Source organism: Gymnoscopelus microlampas, assembly GCF_963454915.1.
Source record: "Gymnoscopelus microlampas genome assembly, chromosome: 17".
Lineage (NCBI taxonomy): Eukaryota > Metazoa > Chordata > Actinopteri > Myctophiformes > Myctophidae > Gymnoscopelus > Gymnoscopelus microlampas.
Genome location: NC_139954.1, coordinates 21,878,734 through 21,899,438, shown reverse-complemented (window position 1 = coordinate 21,899,438; position 20,705 = coordinate 21,878,734). Strand labels below are relative to the sequence as shown.

The window sequence follows — 20,705 nt, the reverse complement described above, 5'->3', positions numbered from 1 at the left end:
TTTACAATGTAGAATTCCACATGAATGCAAAAAAAGTGTTATCATGTATTTTGTGTGTGACATCTGGACATAATATGGCTGTATTTTGGGTATTTTAAGTGTCTGCATACATGTATGTACGTACGTATGTATGTGTGTACGTACATTATGTAATATGTATGTAGGTATTATGTTTTTGTGTATTCATTTATTTGTGAGAAGAGAATGATAGGAAAACCTTTTTGTCTACCATGTCATTTTAATTACTGAAAGTCTTTATTACAGACAATGTTCAAGTTACAACACAGAAAGAAAAAGAAGAAAATAGTCTGAAAAATAAGTCCTGAAAAAAATAAGACCTGACTACAAATTTTACATTTTAAGCATCTCACAATTCCTTTAAAATTCGGATAAAAATCTTCATTGACACTCCTTTTTAACTGAAAATTACATATAATAACTGAAATTAAGGAATGCCAGGTTACTGCAAGACAAACGTTCTTTATGTCTGCTTAATAAAGTGGCAGGTGCTCTTACTTTAATCGGCAGGGTCTAGTAAGTAGCATCAGACAACATCTTTGACAGGGAGATCAGATGAGTTGAGAGTACCTGGATCTTGAGGTCTCCCTTCAGTATGAACTGTGTGCAGATCCCTGGAGGCGTCATTGGAGATCTGCAGAAGTGGAGTGCTGATCTCAGTAGACTGCATGTCGCTGGCTACACGCAGCAGGCAGCTCAGGACCATGTCTTTGGCCAATCCTGCCTCCAGGTTCCCTTCCCGGCTCAGCTGTAAAGTGATCTGGTCCAGGCTGGTCAGGACCAGCTCTGAGCCCAGCAAGGGGCAAGCGGGGCCTGGATCAGAGCCAGAACCACTACCCACCTCCCTGGCCATGTTCTCCAGCATATACTGTCTGTAAAGGTCCAAGAGTTTGTGCTCCAGATAGCGGTTGAGCAGGGAGTTGGAGAAGGGCCCTTCACACCCCTGAAACAAAAAGCTACGGTCTCGGCCACTCCCGGTCCTCCTACGGGTTGAGCCTCTTCTTAGTGGACACAGAGGCCTACCCTGAGAGATCTGTTCTGGGGGAGAATCCTCCACCGCTAGGGGGACATCACAAGAATGCAGAAAGGGACCAGCAGGCTGGCTTTCAGAGCAGAGCAAGAGCTCACCATTGTTGGCAGAAAGAGGCAGCACCTGGTCACCTCCAATGTGGAGGTCGCTGTAGTTTTGACAGATGCTCTGGCAGAAGGAGGGCACCAGGAAGGGGACATCACCACTGGAGCAAGCCTGGCCAGGGATCTCCATCTCCAGAGAGATCTGTCTGCCCTGCAGGGCTCTCTGTAGATCCTGGGCCTGCAATGGCAAAATATGCGACTCAGTTGTGGTTCTCCCCTCAGAGTGCCAGTGGCTGTGGGATACACCTGGGAGATCTTTATTGCCTGTCTGCTCAGAAGTGTGGTGGATGACTTGAGAGTGACAGATGGAGGCTGGCATTAGGGAGGCCGTGGCTCTTTGTATCCCACTGATAGCACTCTGGGGATGTTCATCATGAGGGAGGGGGTCCACTTCCTCCAGTCCACCGTAGGTCATGCTCCACAGTCTACTCTCACAAAGCATGGCTGGAACAGGGAACAGATACTGAGCATTGCATTTGCTTCTACTGATCTCACAAGCTGTGAAGTGAACCATTGAAACTACCCTGTCCTGTTCATCAACACATTTCACATTAGTGGCTATTTGTAGCAGCTTGTAACTTTTACTATTGTTCTAAACCAGTGGTTCTCAAAGTGGGGTCCGGAGACCCCAATGGTCCTTGAGGAGGTTCCAGAGAGTCTCCATAAATGAGTTAATATAGCATCAAAATCAGTTTAACCACTTTAACGATACTGTAAATTGGCTAATTGAAAATAGCTGATCTACAAGCTCACAACACGTTGTGATGCGAGGCCTTGTGAGCTTGTAGATAGGTTATTTTTTAAAGAAACTTGGGAAAATTTGAAACATTTTAACAACACAAATATTGTATGAGGGTCCCTGGCACACAATATCCGATGGGGGTCTGCTGCAAATACTATTATTACTTATTTACTTATTTATACTTATTTTGGGGGTCCTTGACATGAAAACGTTTGAGAACCACTGTTCTAAACAGCAAAATACTCAGGGTTAGCTTAACTCTGACAGTTTAAAATGTGAAATTATGCGGGTCCATCTTTATACTTACTAATGTATAAATATTTTCACCAAAGTATATCTTTCCTTACCTTGGAACCCCACCACTAGATCCAGTGTGCCAGATGTCTTCTCACAATTTTCAGCTTAAAGGAGGAAAGTTGTTGTATAAGGTTTTCTCTCAATAATATCTTGATAGCTTACTCAAATATCTTGAATAAGAGAGTATTCCACTCAGTTTTATAGCAACCAAAGAGGAAGTGAGAACCCGCCCCCCCATGCAAATTCAAGGCTGCAGCTGTAATAATCAGCTTATGGTTTTATTTCTGCACTTGTATTAAAATACAATTCAGAGGGTTTGGTTCTTAGTCATGATTACACAGCCGCCGATATTGTATGTAAAACTCTATTTAAGTCCTTCTGGTTTTCCCTAGACTATCATTTTCAACCTTCTAGTTTTAACATAAAACTATAAGTTTTGTTTCTCTGCTACAGGGACAGGTGTGTGGTTTAAAAAGCAGAAAAGAAACTTAGATTTAAACGGAGAGGAACTGCATCACAATTCTCAACTCTACGGGTGGTTTCTTGTCTTTTTTCGTTTTCAGGTTTGACAGATAAAGAAAAGAAAGTCATGCATTTTCTGTTCAACAGAGTTCAAAGCTATTATTGTGAGTGCAGCAGCCACTTGAACATTTTTATCATCTGCTGGTTGCCAGAATAATTGCTGTCTTGCGCTCTCCTGTATACCTTTGCACTGTTTACATCGCTGGTGCCAAAACAGTCACTTTATGCTTGCTCAGGGTCTTATGTAATTACAACTTAACATTTCCTCTTTGAAATTGTACTCTTGGTCACAGCTGATGCCATGAGGGCTTGCAGGCAAGCAGCCTGCTTTCACCTCAAACCTGAAATGCCTAGTATTTTAATTTTCTTGAAGGATTCACTTGTCACTTTTGTTGAGCTCATATTTAGTCTATAGGCCCCATCTTTTTTCCATAGGCAGCTATACAGAAACTGCGTGTGTGTGTGTGTGTGTGTGTGTGTGTGTGTGTGTGTGTGTGTGTGTGTGTGTGTGTGTGTGTGTGTGTGTGTGTGTGTGTGTGTGTGTGTGTGTGTGTGTGTGTGTGTGTGTGTGTGTGTGTGTGTGTGTGTGTGTGTGTGTGTGTGTGTGTGTGCGTGCGTGCGTGCGTGCGTGCGTGCGTGCGCATGTGTGTAAATTAGTTGTCTGTGATGGAAATTTATGGAAACTTTGTTGGGCCTAGGCTATCCCATGTCTGGATTGTTTCCGTGTTGCTACAGTGTTTGTCCTCAGGTTTGCTCCCTCGATTAAGGCTCTTTCAGAGTTCCCTGGCTCCAGATGGGCTTGTCCAACAATAGAATGAAACATTAGACGTTTCATTATTAATTAAGTGTGTAAACTTAGCTCCATATTACGAATAGGCCAGCCTCATACTATCTGTTCATCACTCCTTACCGCCATAAAAGAGCTCCTGTCTGCATTTTGTGAAGAGTCCTAGAAACTGTTAATAAAGTATTCACTCAATCAATCAATCATTTGCTATATTGAGTAGCCTGTCTGGGCCTATGATATGATACTGTAGTTTATTACAAATTAGGACAGCCATCCGCGTGATAACAAAATTGCGTTGGCCAACAGCTCTACATTCGAATCACATCGTCGAGCTCCACTGACAATAAGTAGTAGCTGAGAGTTTGATAGATTGCGGTGGACATTTCGGACGGAGATAAAAGTCTCCAGACGCCAGTCAGGATATCGGACACCGGAGTCTGCTCAATAGTAATGACAGTAGAATGGGTAGTGTTACCAACCCGTTGCTATGGTGCAATCCCTTTCAACCCCAAATAACCTACCGCTTCAGAACAGGTTAGACATTTGTGTCAATCCGGCTATTGCTTTTCTGCCACTAGGCCTAAGTGACGCATGCCAGTTTCAGTACCATGGACAGCGGCGCTCTACATCGAGAGACTGTGGTAAAGTTTGACAGGATATTACTTATTTTTGGAACCAGACACAGCCCCGAATAGGCTATGGATAGAGGCATCGTTTGGATAAGGACACGTCTGTAATTCTGAGAGGATTCGTATAGAGGAATGTTCAGGAAGATTAATAATGCGTTTCGTCCGAAACATCAAGGACACAGAGCCGGAGAGGGAGGCTTCCGATCAGAGGAAGACTACCACAACGCCTGCACGGTCAGGCTGGTGCGCAGCACCTCCATGCTGGTAGTGGGGCAGAAAACACAAGCAACAGAGGGTTCAACTTTAAAGAGGAGTAAAAGTTCAGTGAGTATCGAGTCAACCTTGTACTATTACCAGAGACAAGAAGATCGGATTTGGCTCTACTCGCAGCATCAGAACTGCTTAGAGTACTTAGAAGAACTTGTAGCTTTGAGACGGCAGTACACAAAGAGTGTCAATAATCTACAAAGTAATGAGACCAAAGCTGCAGTTTCCGTCAAGAAGAAAGCCGCACCCCCGCCACCCAAAAAGGACGCACAGGTAGGCCAGTAGCCTCAGTGGAAAAATTACTCAAAGGTTTTACTTAAGTAAAAGTATCGATACTGCAATGTAGACATACTCTGTTACAAGTAAAACGTCCAGAATTCAAAATGTATAAAATATGTAAAAAACTTTTGAAAATAGCAGATCTACAAGCTCACGATGCGTTGCATCGGGATGCATTGTGAGCTTGTAGATCGGCTATTTTCAAATGACCGAAATGTATATAGGGCTGAAGTGGGTAATGTATTTTTGTGTTTGTGTATGTTTTGTAATAATAATCAAAATCTACAAAGTAACTAAAGTTTTCAAATAATTATAGTGGAGTAAAAGTATAATATTTCCCTCTGAGATGTAGTGGAGCAGAAGTTAAAGTACTGAAAATTGAAAATACTCCAGTAAAGTAAAAAATACCTCAAAATTGTACTTATGTACAGTACTTTACTTGAGTAAATGTACTTAATTACTTTACACCACTGAGTAGCCTGCTACAGTGTCTACTCACTCTGTCTCAGAGGAGGGGCTGTGGACAGTTCAGAAACCTGCCTACCAGTGACATCATCGCTAGGCAGGTTTTGTCATTTCAAACAAGATTTAACAATGGAACAATGGCTTCTATTTCAGCATAGGCCCAGGAATTGAAAGGCTGTCGTTTCTATTAGCTGGGAATATCCTTTGATGATGTCATTGGTAGGCCAGTTTCTGAAATACCTATAGTCTACCTATGAGATGCAGAGTGAGTGGATGGAAATGTTACCATCATAATGAGCATTAGTGAGGACCAATTATATGAAGATAAACAAAAGAGTGATGTTGTCCTTTGAAGAAACAGATATAAAATAGCTCTAAGCACAACCTTGTATGATTTGTAAAACCAGAGATCAAGAGCCAAACCCTCCGCTCCTCCAATTCCCAATGAGGAGGACACTTTAGAGTTTCTTGACGCAGTCATCGCAGGCTGCGACCCTGAACCTACGCGCAAACCTCACATTGATGATGGACACGCAGACGTAGACTTCATTGGTGAGTTTAACGTATGTCCAATTGGATAACCACATGTCAAATGTGTCACTTCACTTGATATGTTGTTTTGCTGTTTTAGTTGACCCCCATTTCTGTACCCCACAATCTCTTAGTGGCCACAAGCTCCAGCGAGCATGACCTACACTCCAACTGGGTCTTAAGGGTTCCTCGGGTCACAGATCAATCCAAACAGAACACGCAGGTGTGTGCCAAGGACAATCTACCGAAGAAGAAACATTCTGTTGGGTCCACAAGTAGCCGACTACGGCTCCAGAGGAACCCGATACACCTGCCCAAAGTAGTGGAGAGTGCATTCCAGACTCTGCGCTTCAAGCCCAAATTAAAGAAGAAACATAGTAAACTTGGTCAAGACATTTAAGTCCAACCAACACCATGAAGCCTTTGTCATCCTATTGTTTTTTAAAAGGTAACAAATTGCTTGTTGGAACGGTTATTTGATTCCAAGATCGCAAGGCGATCCCCTGTCCTCTCTTAAGAATAGGCTACTATCCTGTGTATTATTTAACAGTGCCTTTTTTATTGTCTTGAGAAATGCGGCTATTGTGCTGGAAGGCACCGGAAGAGTGGGGTTTTAAGAACAAGTGACTCACCGCCATGACAGTTGTCATGACAGTTGTAATACTGCCATACAAAAATCGCTCTCTATATGCTAAATCACTTTAGTCCAAATTTAGCATAGGCTACATGTTATCTTTTGTCATTTACAACTATTATTCCAAAAGCTGCTCATATAGGCAATTACTTTTTTCTAAACAAAAACTAAGGACTGGTGTTGACTGAACTGAACTGGTAATTCTGCTCATCTTAGCTCCAGGCAGCTAAAATAGGCCATCAATGTCCAAAAATGCAAAATACAAGTAATCTAAAACTTTGCACCAAAGTTCAGCAGAGTAACATGCCATTATCAATTTACCTTACAAGGGTGTACATTAGTTTGCATCTCTACTTTTACCAATTAATGCATCGCATTCAAACTGATTGAAGATTAAAAAAATACAATAAATAAAGTTTCATTTCTTTATTACAAAATCCATATACGCCCACACAAGGTCTACAAAACAGACTCTATACATAACGCTCATTTCTTTTCAGCTTTGACCTTGGGGCTGAAGAAGGATGACATAGACTTCATGCCAGTCTTGTCCACCTTCGCCAGACTTTTCTGAGCTGCAGTCATCTTCTTGGGCGGCTGGAAACGAGAAAGAAAAAAAAATCAATACTATAGCTGAACAACCTTGTGCAGAGACAGTGGAGAATTTATTACATATCATGAACTTCATTTCAAACTGAGCAAAAGGAAGTTTTCACAAGGTGAATCCCTTTTTGACCCATGTGTATTTTGAAGTCTCTACAGACAAGTCTGAAACAGCATTTCGCAAACTAGAACTTCACCAACAATCAGTGAAGGCCGTCTGAAAAATTAATAAACAAGCCAAAGATGGAACAAATCACAACTTAAGCAGCAGATGACAGAAAGAAGAAAGCGTATGTTCAATGCTGCTCAAAGCCACAGATTTTTCTAACCATTCCCTCCTGCACATACTGCACAAGGATGGCCCCTTTTTTGCACACTCACTTTCCGATCAAAGTCTGAACTGTTGAATTTGGTGTAGTCCTCCGCAGCCTCCACTGGCCTGTCTGAAAGTTTCCGCTTCTGCCAGAGAAAGTAAGACATGTTCTTTCCATAACTTAAAGAGCATCCACAATCTCAATAGAGAAACTAACAAGAAAAAGAATTGCAATGCACAAGCACCCATATAACTGGCGATGTTAAAGAAAAACAATGAGAGTGTGGATAAGGCTGGCTAAATTTCATCTCAACATCATAATCAAAACCATGGTAACTTAGAGAATGAATGCATTCTATTCCCCAAATAAACACACTTTTCTCAATTACAGTGAAGCTTCATTTATATACTTCACTGCATGAAGTGTCACTCGCTGAAAACGTGCAGATTTTCAGGGAGCGACATCATTGTGTGACTTAAGTATAAACGAAGAGAGGGAAGTGAAACAGTGGTGAAGAAAGCAGAAAGTGCACATGCATGATTTTTTTTTAAATTGTCAAAGTTTGCCTAAAAAGAGAAATATACCTTGGTAGGAGGCTCTATGGCCTTTGGACTTGTGAGTTCTGGTAACCTTTTGTTGGGAGTAAAATGAGAGGCATACATTACGGTACTTCCTTTTTTTTCTCTATCCCTTTTCCTAAGTAACATTGGATGATATAAAGTGTTTATTGTTGGTCAACATACTGCAAGTGTTTGAGGAGGGCTTTACTCAGGTCTTCACTGATGTACTCGGATATCAGGCCATGGGCATAGCGCAGATAATCCTCTGTATCAAAAAGAGAAAATAGCATGAAGGTAACTTACAGACTGCACTCTGTTAATAATATCCTACATGACATCTGCCATAGAATGTGGTTGAATTTTATGAAAATGTACCTGAAAAAGAGAGAATTGTTTGTGAATGTTGCACTACTGTACACAACACCTATAGTGCCATCCACTGGTCAATGTCATATTTGCAGAATAAAAAAAACATTTGAAAAACCTGGAAAGGGAGCCCGAGCCCCATCCAGTGGAGTTCACCTTAGTTTCTTAATAACCACATGAACCCCACCGATTCTGGGCATGTCATGATAGGTGAACATCCGGCAAACATTCGCAGGAAATTGGCAAACATTCGCAAATATCTATAAACATGTTATTTCATAAGATGATGAATTTATTTTTGAGAACTATCTTGTATAGTGACACGAGAAGCAGCCAAGACAAGCAGCCAGGAGTTACCATCCTGGGCCTCTTCCTTCACTCTGATGTATGTTGTGGACTTCACTCCCTCTCCCACAGAGATGTTACTCTTTCTGAGGGCTTTCACTGTCCTCTCCACCTGAAAAAAAATAAGCTCAAATGACGGATTTGTACCATTTCTACGGTTTTAACCCACATGTTTCTCAGGTCACCTTAGATGACAAATGTGACAGAACAGCTTACTATAGGTTTCATATTTTGAATCAATATGTGAATTGTGAGGCTGATTGAGGCTGAATATGTTTTCCTGTACATGTTAAAAACTAGGGTAAAACCACACTGTGATTGATGTACAGTAAACTAAATAACGCAGCAGCAATATAATTAATAATGGGTGTGTTAGATTTACATGTGCCAATGTTACACACATTGACAGTAGTCAACATTATTGTACCCGTCTGTAGTTTTTAACCTGTACAGGGAAAAAAACATCAAAATCAGCCAAGGGTTTTATGCTCCTTTAGTTATGTTGAGAATGGTAATGAGCCCTTACCTTTTTCTTTAACCAGTCCAGTGTCTTCTCCTGGTTGTATCGGTGAAACTTCGAGCCTCCCACATCTGAATGTAAAAACATGAACATTTAAGTACAGCAAGGAACAGCATGTCCTTCTAGTTCATGATAGCTGCAATATATAATAATGTTATAAAGCCTGACCTTTCTCCTCAGCAATGTGGTGCAGGGAGGCCGGACAGTGTGTGCAGCTGAGCAGCCTGGAGCAAGCAGGGAATTCCTCATCCATTACCACCTGGTCCATAGGCTGGAATCTCCCCTAGTGAAGAGCAGTAAAGAAAGCAAGTTTCATATCAAGGAACTAGGTGTTACTGTATTAGTGAGGAGTACTGGTCAATAGAACTCCTGGTTTGTTTGAGGCTGTAAACAATGTTATTGCCAGTACCCGCTGTAACATTAACCACATGAACCGTAGTGACCATATTCTGGGCATTTAATAAATCGTCTCTGTGCAAAACTGTAGTCACAGGTTTCCAGAAGGGGATACGTTTCATTTTCTCATTGCTTCATTTCATTGGCTCTGCAGCAGGTTTGAATGGCAAACACACATTAAAGTGTCATTTGTGTTTCATGTTACGGTATGCCACCTAATGGAAACCTGGGACTACAGTTATGCACAACATTCGGCAAAAATAGACTTAACATTCGGCAGAAATAGCTGATCTACAAGCTCACAATGCGTTGTGTTGTGACACGTTGCGAGTGTGTAGATTGTAACTTTTTGGCGGATAGATTGGTGTAGAGGGAAATAAGCAGGGGGTCAAGTATAGGCCCCCTGAAGTATATAGTGATATTGGTAACATTGCTAGAAACAAATCAGCTGGAACAGAGTAATAAATGGATCACCTTTGACTTACCTCATTACCAGCTTTCATCAAATAGGGTAAAATAAGATATATGGGGTCCACTGGGGTAACATAGATAAGTCTTCCATCTGTTCCAATAAAAATAAAAAGGGGGGGTGATAAGAAAACGTTATATTACTGAATACCAACTAGTTGCAGCTTGTTGTGTGTATGCAAGCACAGAATTCACAATATATCGGCTGCTGATATTTTATTCTCCAATAATTGTATTATTATCGACAATGGAATTTATATTTATATTTAATAATTACAACCGTTATTATGGTGGTTTATTAGTGGTGGTTTGGTAGGTTATGTAAACAAGTGTCACTGTGAACAGCTTAGTAGTGCGCACTGCTCCTGCTTTGGCCTGACTCAATGAAAATATGATATAGTAGTCTACCTACTGTACATCATCCAAACCATATGTAAAATGAGGCATTGCAGCTCAGTATGATTTGGTAGGTTATGTCATGTCTATGGAAAAGGTTAGATCTTTACAGTTTTAGCCTTTCTTACCCTCATTACACAAAAAAGTGGATTATAGTGAACTTATTCTGAAATACGAAGAGGTCAAAATGATGTTATCGTATCATAATTGGCCAAAACAAGCATGCCATTATCGACCATGTTTGTACTGTATATATACCTGGTCTGCTGCACTGAGTCCACATTGGCATGCTTTTCGAACAGTTTAGGTTATATGTTAGTAGACCAGTAGATTTTACTTATGTTCTTTATAATTATCAGACTTTTACATCACTTTCATTTCTGTGATAGGAGAGAGAAATCATGACATTTAACATTCATGAGACAAACCTCTCTGTACAGTCTGCCCAATAAACCATGAGTGGAACTCTTCTTGAAAAGCTTTGACTTCATACAGCTGCACATCACCACTACTGAACAGGTACAGAGACGCTGCATCTGGAATGGTAGAGAAGCAGATGAACATCACCACTACTGAATACTGACTATAGAGACGCATTTTGAAGAGATGCCAAAACGACATTTTCATTGTGACATTTGCAGAAGTGGTTCATCAGACAGTACAATTTCACTTCCAACTACTGACAAGCAATTAAATGTAGCTGCACAGCTCTCTGTGTGTGTGTGTGTGTGTGTGTGTGTGTGTGTGTGTGTGTGTGTGTGTGTGTGTGTGTGTGTGTGTGTGTGTGCGTGCGTGCAGAGAATGTGACAGAGAGATTGCAGCAGCTGTGTTCCGTGAACTTGGATTAAGTGTGTAGTGATGGTAGCAAGAGTGATTTGAGTGGCCAATTTAAAATAAAACAAATTTGTCCTTTTAGGACAGTGTACAATCAATGCCATATTTAAACGACTGACAATTACAACAAAACACAAAGATACATTTTAACATGGAGTGTCCTGCAATTATTTATTATCTCCACAAATCTGAACTTCACCAATACAATACAATAAGTCACTACAGTAAGACACCATGACCATGCTCATCATGGTTGATGTTTAGTACTACTACTGCATATAGCATTCTGGTGTATCACCCATCTAGAGACTTCTGTAGGGCATGCCTCAGGGTCCAGCATTCACAGCCATGATATAGGAGAACAGACTCTACCATCGCAGAGAAGAAGCTGAGCTCCATATGTCAGGTGAGGTTGGACTTCCACACACTGGCCATGGCCCATGCCATTCAGAGCCATCCATGCAAGTGCTTTCCTTACTTTAAGGTCTTGTTTTGTCAAGTTGACCCATAAGCCCAGATATTTAATCAATCAGGTAATCAGGTTCTAGTCAGTCCTGGCATTTTGCACCATCATGAAATGAATAGAAAATCTCCCCCCTATTATTGTTATACCATTTTCCAGAGAGTTCTACAGTGCATCTTCGCTATGCTTGTTGTTCATTAAAAGTAACGGTACCATTTATACTAGTTAACTTTTTATTATTATTTTGAAGTCCGCCGACCGGAAGTAAAACGCTTACTTCACCTTCGTACGACTGACTGACATGCGCTATATTAATCTAAACAGACTGACTGTTTTTTTGTGTGGTGCAGCAGCTGGGTCAACAGACCTGTTGAGGGATTCCTCAGTCTCACGAAGGCTGGGTCACTATCATCATGCTTCTGTGTGTCAAAGGCAGAATCTGTGGAAGACAAGTCACACAACATCATTTCTAGCTAACGTGATTCATTGCAGAGGGTAAGAAGTGTCATGCTAAAAACGAACAAGTACATTCTAGCGGTAAAACAAAATTAATAAAATATATAAATGAAATAAAATACATTCCTTGAAATCTACATAGCAGATACTACTGGCCAGATGGAACATTACGACAATGCTGATGACCTAGTCTTAGATCAAAACGATCGTAGATGTATTTTTTTTTAATCGATAAATAATACATCTACGATAGTCTTGAGCTAGGGCTACTGCTGACCATACAACTTCAGAGCAACATCAGTGCTAGGTAGCTAGCTTAGCTCAACGTGCTTGGTTCGTGCAGCTTAACCTACCCGCAGCGATAACAACCCAGCTGTCATTTTGTGTATTGGGCGAGTGCTTCTTTTTGGTAGTCATTTTATTTTATGATTAAAAATCCCTGAACGTGCGTATAGCTGTATGATGCTACGAGCAACGAATCCTGACAGGCGTGTGTGCAATGTTTGGTTTTTGGAAAGATAGTCTATAATGCCATAGGCTGGAGGGACGGTCTTGCTGCGATTCGCTAAATGGTTGTTGTTGACAACAGTATATTGGTTATTGACAGCAGTGACATACTATTAGACAGAACAATTTGATGATATGTTGATGAAGTTGATGAGTTGAGAGATTTGGAGCAGGCCGTGGAATGAAAGCAACAACAAGGTTTGTTTAATGAAACTCCATATGTAGCCGCGTTAAGTATATGGTGGGGGGGAGCCAATCTTAGCGCGACCGACCGTCCCTCCTATGGGATCTTAAATTAACTAGTCTACGCCCACGGCGCTAGGTCTGACACATGACAACACGAGATCAGAAAAGCGCGCGTCTATGGTCTCCGTTCAGTGTTCGGGGGTGAAGGGGTGCTACATGCACCGTGCAACCACTACTAGTGAATCTATATTCGATTATATGGAAAGATAAATATCAAATTAGTGTTTCAAAACAATCATTTTCTGCACCTAGGCAAGCTGATGTGAGTGTTAAGTTTAACATATGACACAATTCTGTCTTTATTATTGTTCACCCTGCAACAGGTGTAGTGGAACATTCCACGGTGACGTCAAATCAAAATGCAGTTCTACAATAAAGTCAGTAGAGGACGCCCGAGAACCTTGAGAAAGAAGTCTATGGGTGAGTTATTTGCTTAACTGCCGGCCCTGTAGTATGGCATGGCCCCACTAAGTTAACACTTTGTCAGTTATATATTAATACAATTCCGTCTGAATTCTTAGGGTTAGTAGCTTACTAGGGAGGCATCATTTTGCCATTTTGTTCTCAGGTACAGTGTGGGTGATGACCAGTTGTCAATTGGCGCAATGGCACACAACAGATTGGATGATCCATCTGTTCCTCATGGAACAAGGGCATCTCTCTCTCTCTCTCTCTCTCTCTCTCTCTCTCTCTCTCTCTCTCTCTCTCTCTCTCTCTCTCTCTCTCCTCTCACACACACACCATGGATGTCTCATGCAGGATATGACATTCTAGTCCCAGTTGGCTTTCTCTGACTCACTTGTTTTTTTCTCCCTGCACTGTGTTTTTGTATCTGTTAATCCCCACCTGATGGGTTAGATGAGTCTGTGTCCCTCTGACGCTTATGAAGTTGAATATCTTAGTCTGTATTTCTATAACACCTTTTATCTAAACACACACACACACACACACACACACACACACACACACACACACACACACACACACACACACACACTATGCACCATGACACACACATACTATGCACCATGCAAGCCAAGGCAACAACCTGCTCATCGGGAGCAGTTAACCTGGGGTTCAGTTTCTTGCTCAAGGACACTTCGACACGAAGCCAGGAGGAGCCAGGGATCGAACCATATAGGAACCCTGCTGCCCTTGTAAAAAGGCACAAATAGCACAGGCCATTAACAAGTCTCTAATTAGCTTGTTTTGCTAACGAACAGGGTAGGGTTTTGTGTGCAGGGTGACAGAGCTTTGAAGCAGTGCCTCTATGGGGAGTATAGTATCTCTCTCTGCATGGAGGACACACAGAGGCTTCATGTCTCTATATCTCTGGTTTTCACTTTGGGTGTTTTTCTTTGTGTAATTGGTATTTTTGTTATTTATATCAATCATGATTTATATTATATTTAATTTAATATTTATTAATTAATTTGACATGGAGAGGTTAAAAGGCAAGGCACAGCAATAGGAATAAATCTATTTGTGCAAACCATGCATTGACATCATGCACATTAAATGCTGTCCCACATTGCCCTTGAATTCATTTAGATTTCTTTTTTTCCCTTCTTTTTTATTGTGGACCGAGAAGGGGGTGAGATATTGTCTATGAATTACTTGTTTTATGGCCCCCGGGGATGTCATACACATGAGTCTGAGGCAACCAAACAGAATTTTCCATGAAAAGCTCTCTGTCTTTTTGGGCTGCTTGAGGGACACTCTTGTGTCTTTGACTGCCAGAGAGAACAACAGCAGTCTTTCTGATGGATTGGAACACAGGCAACCCCAGAGAGCGGTGTTCTCTGTCACCAGCACACAGACAAGAACAAAGTGGTTCTAAATTTAGGTCATGATATGGCTTTAGTAGACCCCAGACTTCGAGACCCCCTCTACCCCTGTCCCAAGCCCAACTCTTCTCTCCTCATCAATCATACAGCTACAAAGAGAATTTCAATGTAACCAACGCTATTTTCTGTCCCTTCTCCCCCCTTCAGGGTCTACTCCATTCCATCCTTTTTAATTCCATTTTTAACATGATCGTTATGAATTTGAAGAAAGGAAAGAAAGACAGTTTTGAGAACATAAAAAAAGAAAGAAAAACAAAAACATTTAGGGGAAACAGAAAGCATCTACCGGCAGTAATTTGCTGCAGATTTAGACCTTTGGTCACATGCTAGTGGCCACATTGAACGACTCATGGTCCATGATCTCTGTGGCCTCATTAGTGGTGGTCCAATGCAGAGGGACTATTTACAGTTTATGTATTGAATCACCCCTTGGCAGTCATGTTCCCACCATGTGTGCTGTATTACCGTGGTGACTGTATATTTACTGTCCCCACCATCATCTCTAACCTCAAGACTTTTAGGGTCCTGTCTGCCGACTCATGGAATAAGAGGGAGTCTAGGGCTAGGGTACAGAAGGTGATTTCAAGAGGATAGATGTTCAAGGTCTACATTGTATCTCAGACTTAACCACTTGAACCCTTGCGCCCTCTATTCTGGGGTAAACATGGCCAGAAATAGCCAATCTCCAAGCTCACAACGCTGTGAGCTTGTAGATCTACGGTTTCTGTAGAATAGGGCTTAAGTGGTTGTAATGACCGACAACAGATCATGAGTGTATAAAGGCCAACTCTAAAATGAAGGCATGCACATCCAACCAGGCTCAAGTGCAGAAATGATAGGAGGACATTACAGAAGATGAAGTCTGCAGACTGAGAATCTCCACTGCAAAATCGGGATTTAACTCAGTGTAAAAAATGTGCCTCTACAGGTGCCCCTACGTTTTACTGTGTCCATTTGGTTCAATTCATTACCCTCTACATGTGATGTCTTGAGCTTCACAGCTCGAAACGTGTGGATAATAATAAATTGAGGCGGGAGTTTTTTCTGTGTGCAGCCACAGACATCTTCTTTTATGAGTATAGAAAGGCCCACAGCTTCACTTTGGCTTGCAGCTTTATATGCTGAAATACTGACCGTGTTCTCTTGAAAACCACATCTGTGAATCTCACTTTGTTGTTCTGAAGTTACACTATCTGCAGCTCACAGAAAGCTATATGTACGCACACACACACACACACACACACACACACACACACACACACACACACACACACACACACACACACACACACACACACACACACACACACACACACACACACACACACACACACACACACACACACACACACACACACACACACACACACACACACACACACACACACACACACACACATACAAACAGATGTGGAGAGAGAGTTCCCCTTGGCAGCTGAAGCGCTTGAGTCATCATCCGGGATTCCCTTCCTCTCACTTCCAAATATGGGTGGGAGTCTGAGGGAAGAGCGGGAAGCAGAATGCGGAAGGCAGAGTGGAACCCCTTTGTGATGTCAGAACACTGGAGCAGGGAGCCAGGGATTAAAACAGCCTCTCGCTGCCTCTGCCTGGAAAATACACGGGAGGAAAGAATTCCAGGCAGCCAGAATGCCGGGAATTCAAGAATCACTGGACTGGTATTCCCTATTGCATGGCTGTAAAATCAGATTTTTTAGAACATATTCACAGCCACACACACGCACGCAAGCGTGTGCGCGCACGTGCACACACACACACACACACACACACACACACACACACACACACACACACACACACACACACACACACACACACACACACACACACACACACGCACAGACTCACACATACACCGAGATTCCTCCCAGACTTCTCACTGGAGAGGTCTTTCTTCCCGTAAAGTGTTTCCCTTTACCCCAACCCCCCCCCCCCCCCCCCAAGACGTTGACTCCCTGTTCCCAGCAGAAGATGCTCTGTGTGAGGGCTCTGGTTTAATGGTATTTCAGACCACCCTAAAAGGAGTTTGAGAGTGAATCAAAAGCCATGTGTGTTTTGTTTATATATATACACTGAACGCACTATGTACGTATACACATATGTACATATACATACATATACTATATAATATGTATGTATGTATGTGTGTATGTGTGTATGTGTGTATGTGTATATATACATATATACACACACACACACACACACACACACACACACACACACACACACACACACACACACACACACACACACACACACACACACACACACACACACACACACACACCCAGTGTATAATATCAGTATTGGGGGATAGTTTTGAACATAGCATACTGTGCATGAGATGTGTGATGTCTGATAAGCATTCACCTAGTCAGGGGTTGGTCTGTCTCAGAGAGTTCCATTTGACCCTATGTCTCCTCTCTCCATTTCCCCTCCTCTCTTTTCTCTGTCCCGCCAAGTAGACGTCCCACAATGCACCATCCCCAACCCTAATTATTGTTTACCAGTATCACTCTCTTTCACCCTCTCTCTCTCTGCCTCTCTCTCTCTCTCTCTCTCTCTCTCTCTCTCTCTCTCTCTCTCTCTCTCTCTCTCCATTTCTCTCTCTCACACACACTCTCCGTCTCTCCCTCTCTCAGTGTACCAGGGACCAGAGATGATGTGGTAATTACATCTGCCGACTTCTGGTCTGCCGCAGACGGCTCTGTGAGTCTCTCTGCTCAGAGAGAAATTAGAGACTGCTCAGAACATGTCCAGGGCTGTAATTAGAATAAGTACTCTGTGGACAAAATGTGTTTATTTGTTTATTTATGATGCCCTGGGACTCCAGGGTACTACTGTCGCCGTCTGCTCTCGAACATTGTTGGGTCAGGTCAGGAGATGTGCACCAGCACATGTTACATACTGTACATGTATAGGTTGTGCATTGATAGTTATGTGTCTGTTGTGGCAGCACATCACACAAGTGGCAGCAGTACTCTATTCTAATGCTCTTTACAGTTTGTTAATGTTTGTTTGTTTCATTTGAAGAGGTAGAGGGTTACGTCTACAAAAGCTATAGTGGTAGTGGCAGCTGTCGCAGTCATTGGCAAATTCCAATAGTGCATATAATCGTTTTGGATTTCCAAAAGCGCAGTGAACCTAAATTGATCCGTATTAAGATATGGAGCATCTGGAAGAAGGAAGAGCATTCCATTTCCCCCGCATCCACAGTGGGATAGAAGGGAATAGTATCCCTCCATAACCCATTTTATTTTACGTATGATAGATGGTAGTTGTTTTCTTTCCAACCATACCACTTGTGTAAAAAAAAGAAATACCTTGGAAAGAAGTGCTGCACTTTAAACCTTCAAAAAAGGAAAATAGAGAAAGAAAAAAGAAATACTGTGTACAAGGCAATCAGATGCTCTGCAGGATGGGACAAGGTAGCAGCAGAGAAGATACCTTCCTGTCCAGCTATGTATTAATAAAGGCTTAGGAAATAGAAGGCCTCTGGTTCACCAACCCGGCTCGCCCAGCCTGTGCTTCCAAGTGTCCCTGAGCAAAACCCTTGACCGTTTACTGCTTCCTGGGTGCTGTGTTAATCGCCCACTGCTCCTAATAGTTAGGATGGGTGAATGCAGAGGACAAATTCCATGTACTTTTGTGCAAATGTACAGTGACAAAATACCCCAAAAGTAAATTATTATTATTATCATTATTTTATGGGAACATAAATACTTTGCCCCGAGACAGTGCCCACTTCAGCTGCTTACTGCCTAGACTGCCAGTCTCTGTCACATGGGAGCTCTCAGAGATCAGAAAGTCTCTCTGGGCCAGAGCAAGAAGTCAGAGACTCTTCTTGTTTCAGTGGCAGACAGTAGTGCATCTTCTTCACTCTGAAGGGCTTTGGCCTCAGACACTGAACAGTAAGGGAGTATGGGGGACTGCTGAAGGGGTGCTTCCTCTACTCCCAGATTTACAGGCTGTTCTCTGACACTGTCGACAGCTTCGGGCCATTAAAAGATTATTGGAATCTTTCATAGGCGTATAGGGATAAATTGGGAGCAAAGTCATTCCATACATTCCATATAAATCTACAAAGTGAACGATGGAGGATTGGGACACGAACAGTCCATTAAGCTGTGTGTGTGTGTGTGTGTGTGTGTGTGTGTGTGTGTGTGTGTGTGTGTGTGTGTGTGTGTGTGTGTGTGTGTGTGTGTGTGTGTGTGTGTGTGTGTGTGTGTGTGTGTGTGTGTGTGTGTGTGTGTGTGTGTGTGTGCGGGCCGGCGCACGTGTGTGTGTGTGTGTGTGTGCAAAGTGAGTGCAAAGTGTGTCTTATGAAACATCTCCACATTATTTCATAATTTCATAACAATTATGGGAATGAAATTCCCATAATAACATAGCAATACTGCATTACCCAGAGTTGTGTCTGACATTTGCTTCAACGTATATCCAGGAGACACACTTTGGAAGATAACATCTTAGTTACTCAACCAAATCTGCTCCCGCGCCCAGCATGTAATCCTTGCTACCAAAGAAGGAAACAGACTGATCCTAAAAGTATCTCAAGGAAAAGTGTCTGTGTGGTTTTTCAACACTCTTCAAATCAAAAGAGGGGAACCAGACACAGGAGAGACAGGATATAGACAGATAATGGATACATTATGATACTTTATAATTGTGTATCCCCTTTAGTTGTTGTTGGGTACAACAACAAGTACATTTGCACATACCTGGAATTTGTCCTGTGCATTTACCCATCCTAGCTATTAGGAGGAGTAGGCACTATTAATACAGCACCTGGGGACTGGTTGGGGATCAGTGTCTTACTCAAGGACACTTCAACACTAAGCCTGGAGGGGGGATCGATGTGTAGATGATGATGTTATGGAGTCTGGAGAACAGACGGGTGAATGGATGAAGGTATTCATGTTAGATAAGTGAATGGATTAATGTGTTAATGTTGTAGAGTCAGGAGAAGAGACAGGTGAATGGATGAATGTGTTAATGTTGTAGAGACAGGTGAATGGATGAATGTGTCGCTGAAGGTTGGGGTTAGCAGAAGAACTGGGCTGTCACACATAGATACCTGATGCCTGAATCCATGCAGTGTAGTCTACCTCACAAGATGGATTGACCTGGCACCTTCATGAACTAGCAAGTCTTTTAGTGAAATTGTTCCTATGATGGATCTATGTGTTTGACATTTTACCACTAACTAAAATGACTCTCGTCATAGTTTCAAGTGCTCTAAAAGTCTTGACATTAGCATATTGCTGAATGCCCTCACTCCATGATGTACATAATCAATAAACACATTGGCATATTGAGCACATTTATGTCTGGTCTTGGATAAAATGGTTTATGTCTGTGTATATTACTAAGAAGATAGACCATGAGACAAGACTATTATAGATGATGTACATCATTCATGACCAGAAAGACAAAAACCTAATTTAGGTTACGCATAAGGTTTGGCCATTTTGTGCAATAGGTAATGACATCATCGCAAAGCCCAGTCTATGTGAAAGTCATTAAGGTCTTTCAGTCTCCACCAGTGTGCCCTTCGGACTAGCCAACAATAGTTGAACGGAGGCCTTGATCTGAATAGTCATGCTACGCTCCTGACCGGACACAATCTCAATCTGCCTTTTGTCCTTGGCTTTTTTTCATGGAAAAGGGTCTTGGCACAGACTGGGCAAGTGTAATATAATCGAAAATGCAAGACCGTGAATCTGGCTGTGTGATGTCATCACTATGAGACAGTTGTGTGATATCATGATTATGAGGTAATGGCGGGAGGGGTGTATAAGTTTATGGGCTTGGCACACGCTCAGTTCACCGTCAACCGACTGCAACAGAGTACTAATGAGGATAGATGGCCTGCCTCTAGCTATCCGTGTGTGTGTTTGTGTGTGTTTGTGTGTGTGTGCGTGCGTGCGTGCGCGCGCTTGTACGTGCATGTGTGCGCATAGCGTTGATAAATTGATGGTTATTGGCTGGATGATGTAGTGAGGAGAAGGCTGATGGGGATGACCTATACGAGGGGGTGCAGCAGAAGGAAGGAGTACAC

The 20,705-nt window shown here is 42.2% G+C and overlaps 3 protein-coding genes across 4 annotated transcripts; 1 reads left to right on the top strand and 2 right to left on the bottom strand.

Moving 5' to 3' along the window:
• Nucleotides 1-544: 544 nt before the first annotated feature.
• LOC311064355 (TLR adapter interacting with SLC15A4 on the lysosome) lies at nt 545-2,351 on the bottom strand (the record flags this gene model as incomplete). Its single annotated transcript, XM_084084187.1, has 2 exons — nt 2,242-2,351; nt 545-1,596 (listed from the first exon to the last, which is right to left on the bottom strand). Exon 2 carries the CDS (start codon nt 1,592-1,594, stop codon nt 545-547), a length of 1,050 nt encoding a protein of 349 aa, XP_083940313.1. The 5' UTR covers nt 1,595-1,596; nt 2,242-2,351.
• Nucleotides 2,352-4,261: 1,910 nt separating this feature from the next.
• c9h13orf42 (chromosome 9 C13orf42 homolog) lies at nt 4,262-6,071 on the top strand (the record flags this gene model as incomplete). Its single annotated transcript, XM_084084186.1, has 3 exons — nt 4,262-4,669; nt 5,548-5,692; nt 5,806-6,071. 3 exons carry the CDS (start codon nt 4,262-4,264, stop codon nt 6,069-6,071), a joined length of 819 nt encoding a protein of 272 aa, XP_083940312.1.
• Nucleotides 6,072-6,716: 645 nt separating this feature from the next.
• Nucleotides 6,717-12,542, bottom strand: rnaseh2b (ribonuclease H2, subunit B). 2 transcript variants are annotated; one of them, XM_084083652.1, is made up of 11 exons: nt 12,380-12,542; nt 11,938-12,009; nt 10,702-10,809; nt 9,895-9,971; nt 9,182-9,296; nt 9,020-9,084; nt 8,506-8,605; nt 7,966-8,047; nt 7,807-7,852; nt 7,290-7,367; nt 6,717-6,902 (listed from the first exon to the last, which is right to left on the bottom strand). In XM_084083652.1, exons 1-11 carry the CDS (start codon nt 12,441-12,443, stop codon nt 6,792-6,794), a joined length of 918 nt encoding a protein of 305 aa, XP_083939778.1. In that variant the 5' UTR covers nt 12,444-12,542; the 3' UTR covers nt 6,717-6,791. The 2 variants fall into 2 exon arrangements, with proteins under 2 accessions (XP_083939778.1, XP_083939779.1); XM_084083653.1 differs by lacking the exon at nt 7,290-7,367.
• Between the last annotated feature and the right edge of the window lie 8,163 nt (nt 12,543-20,705).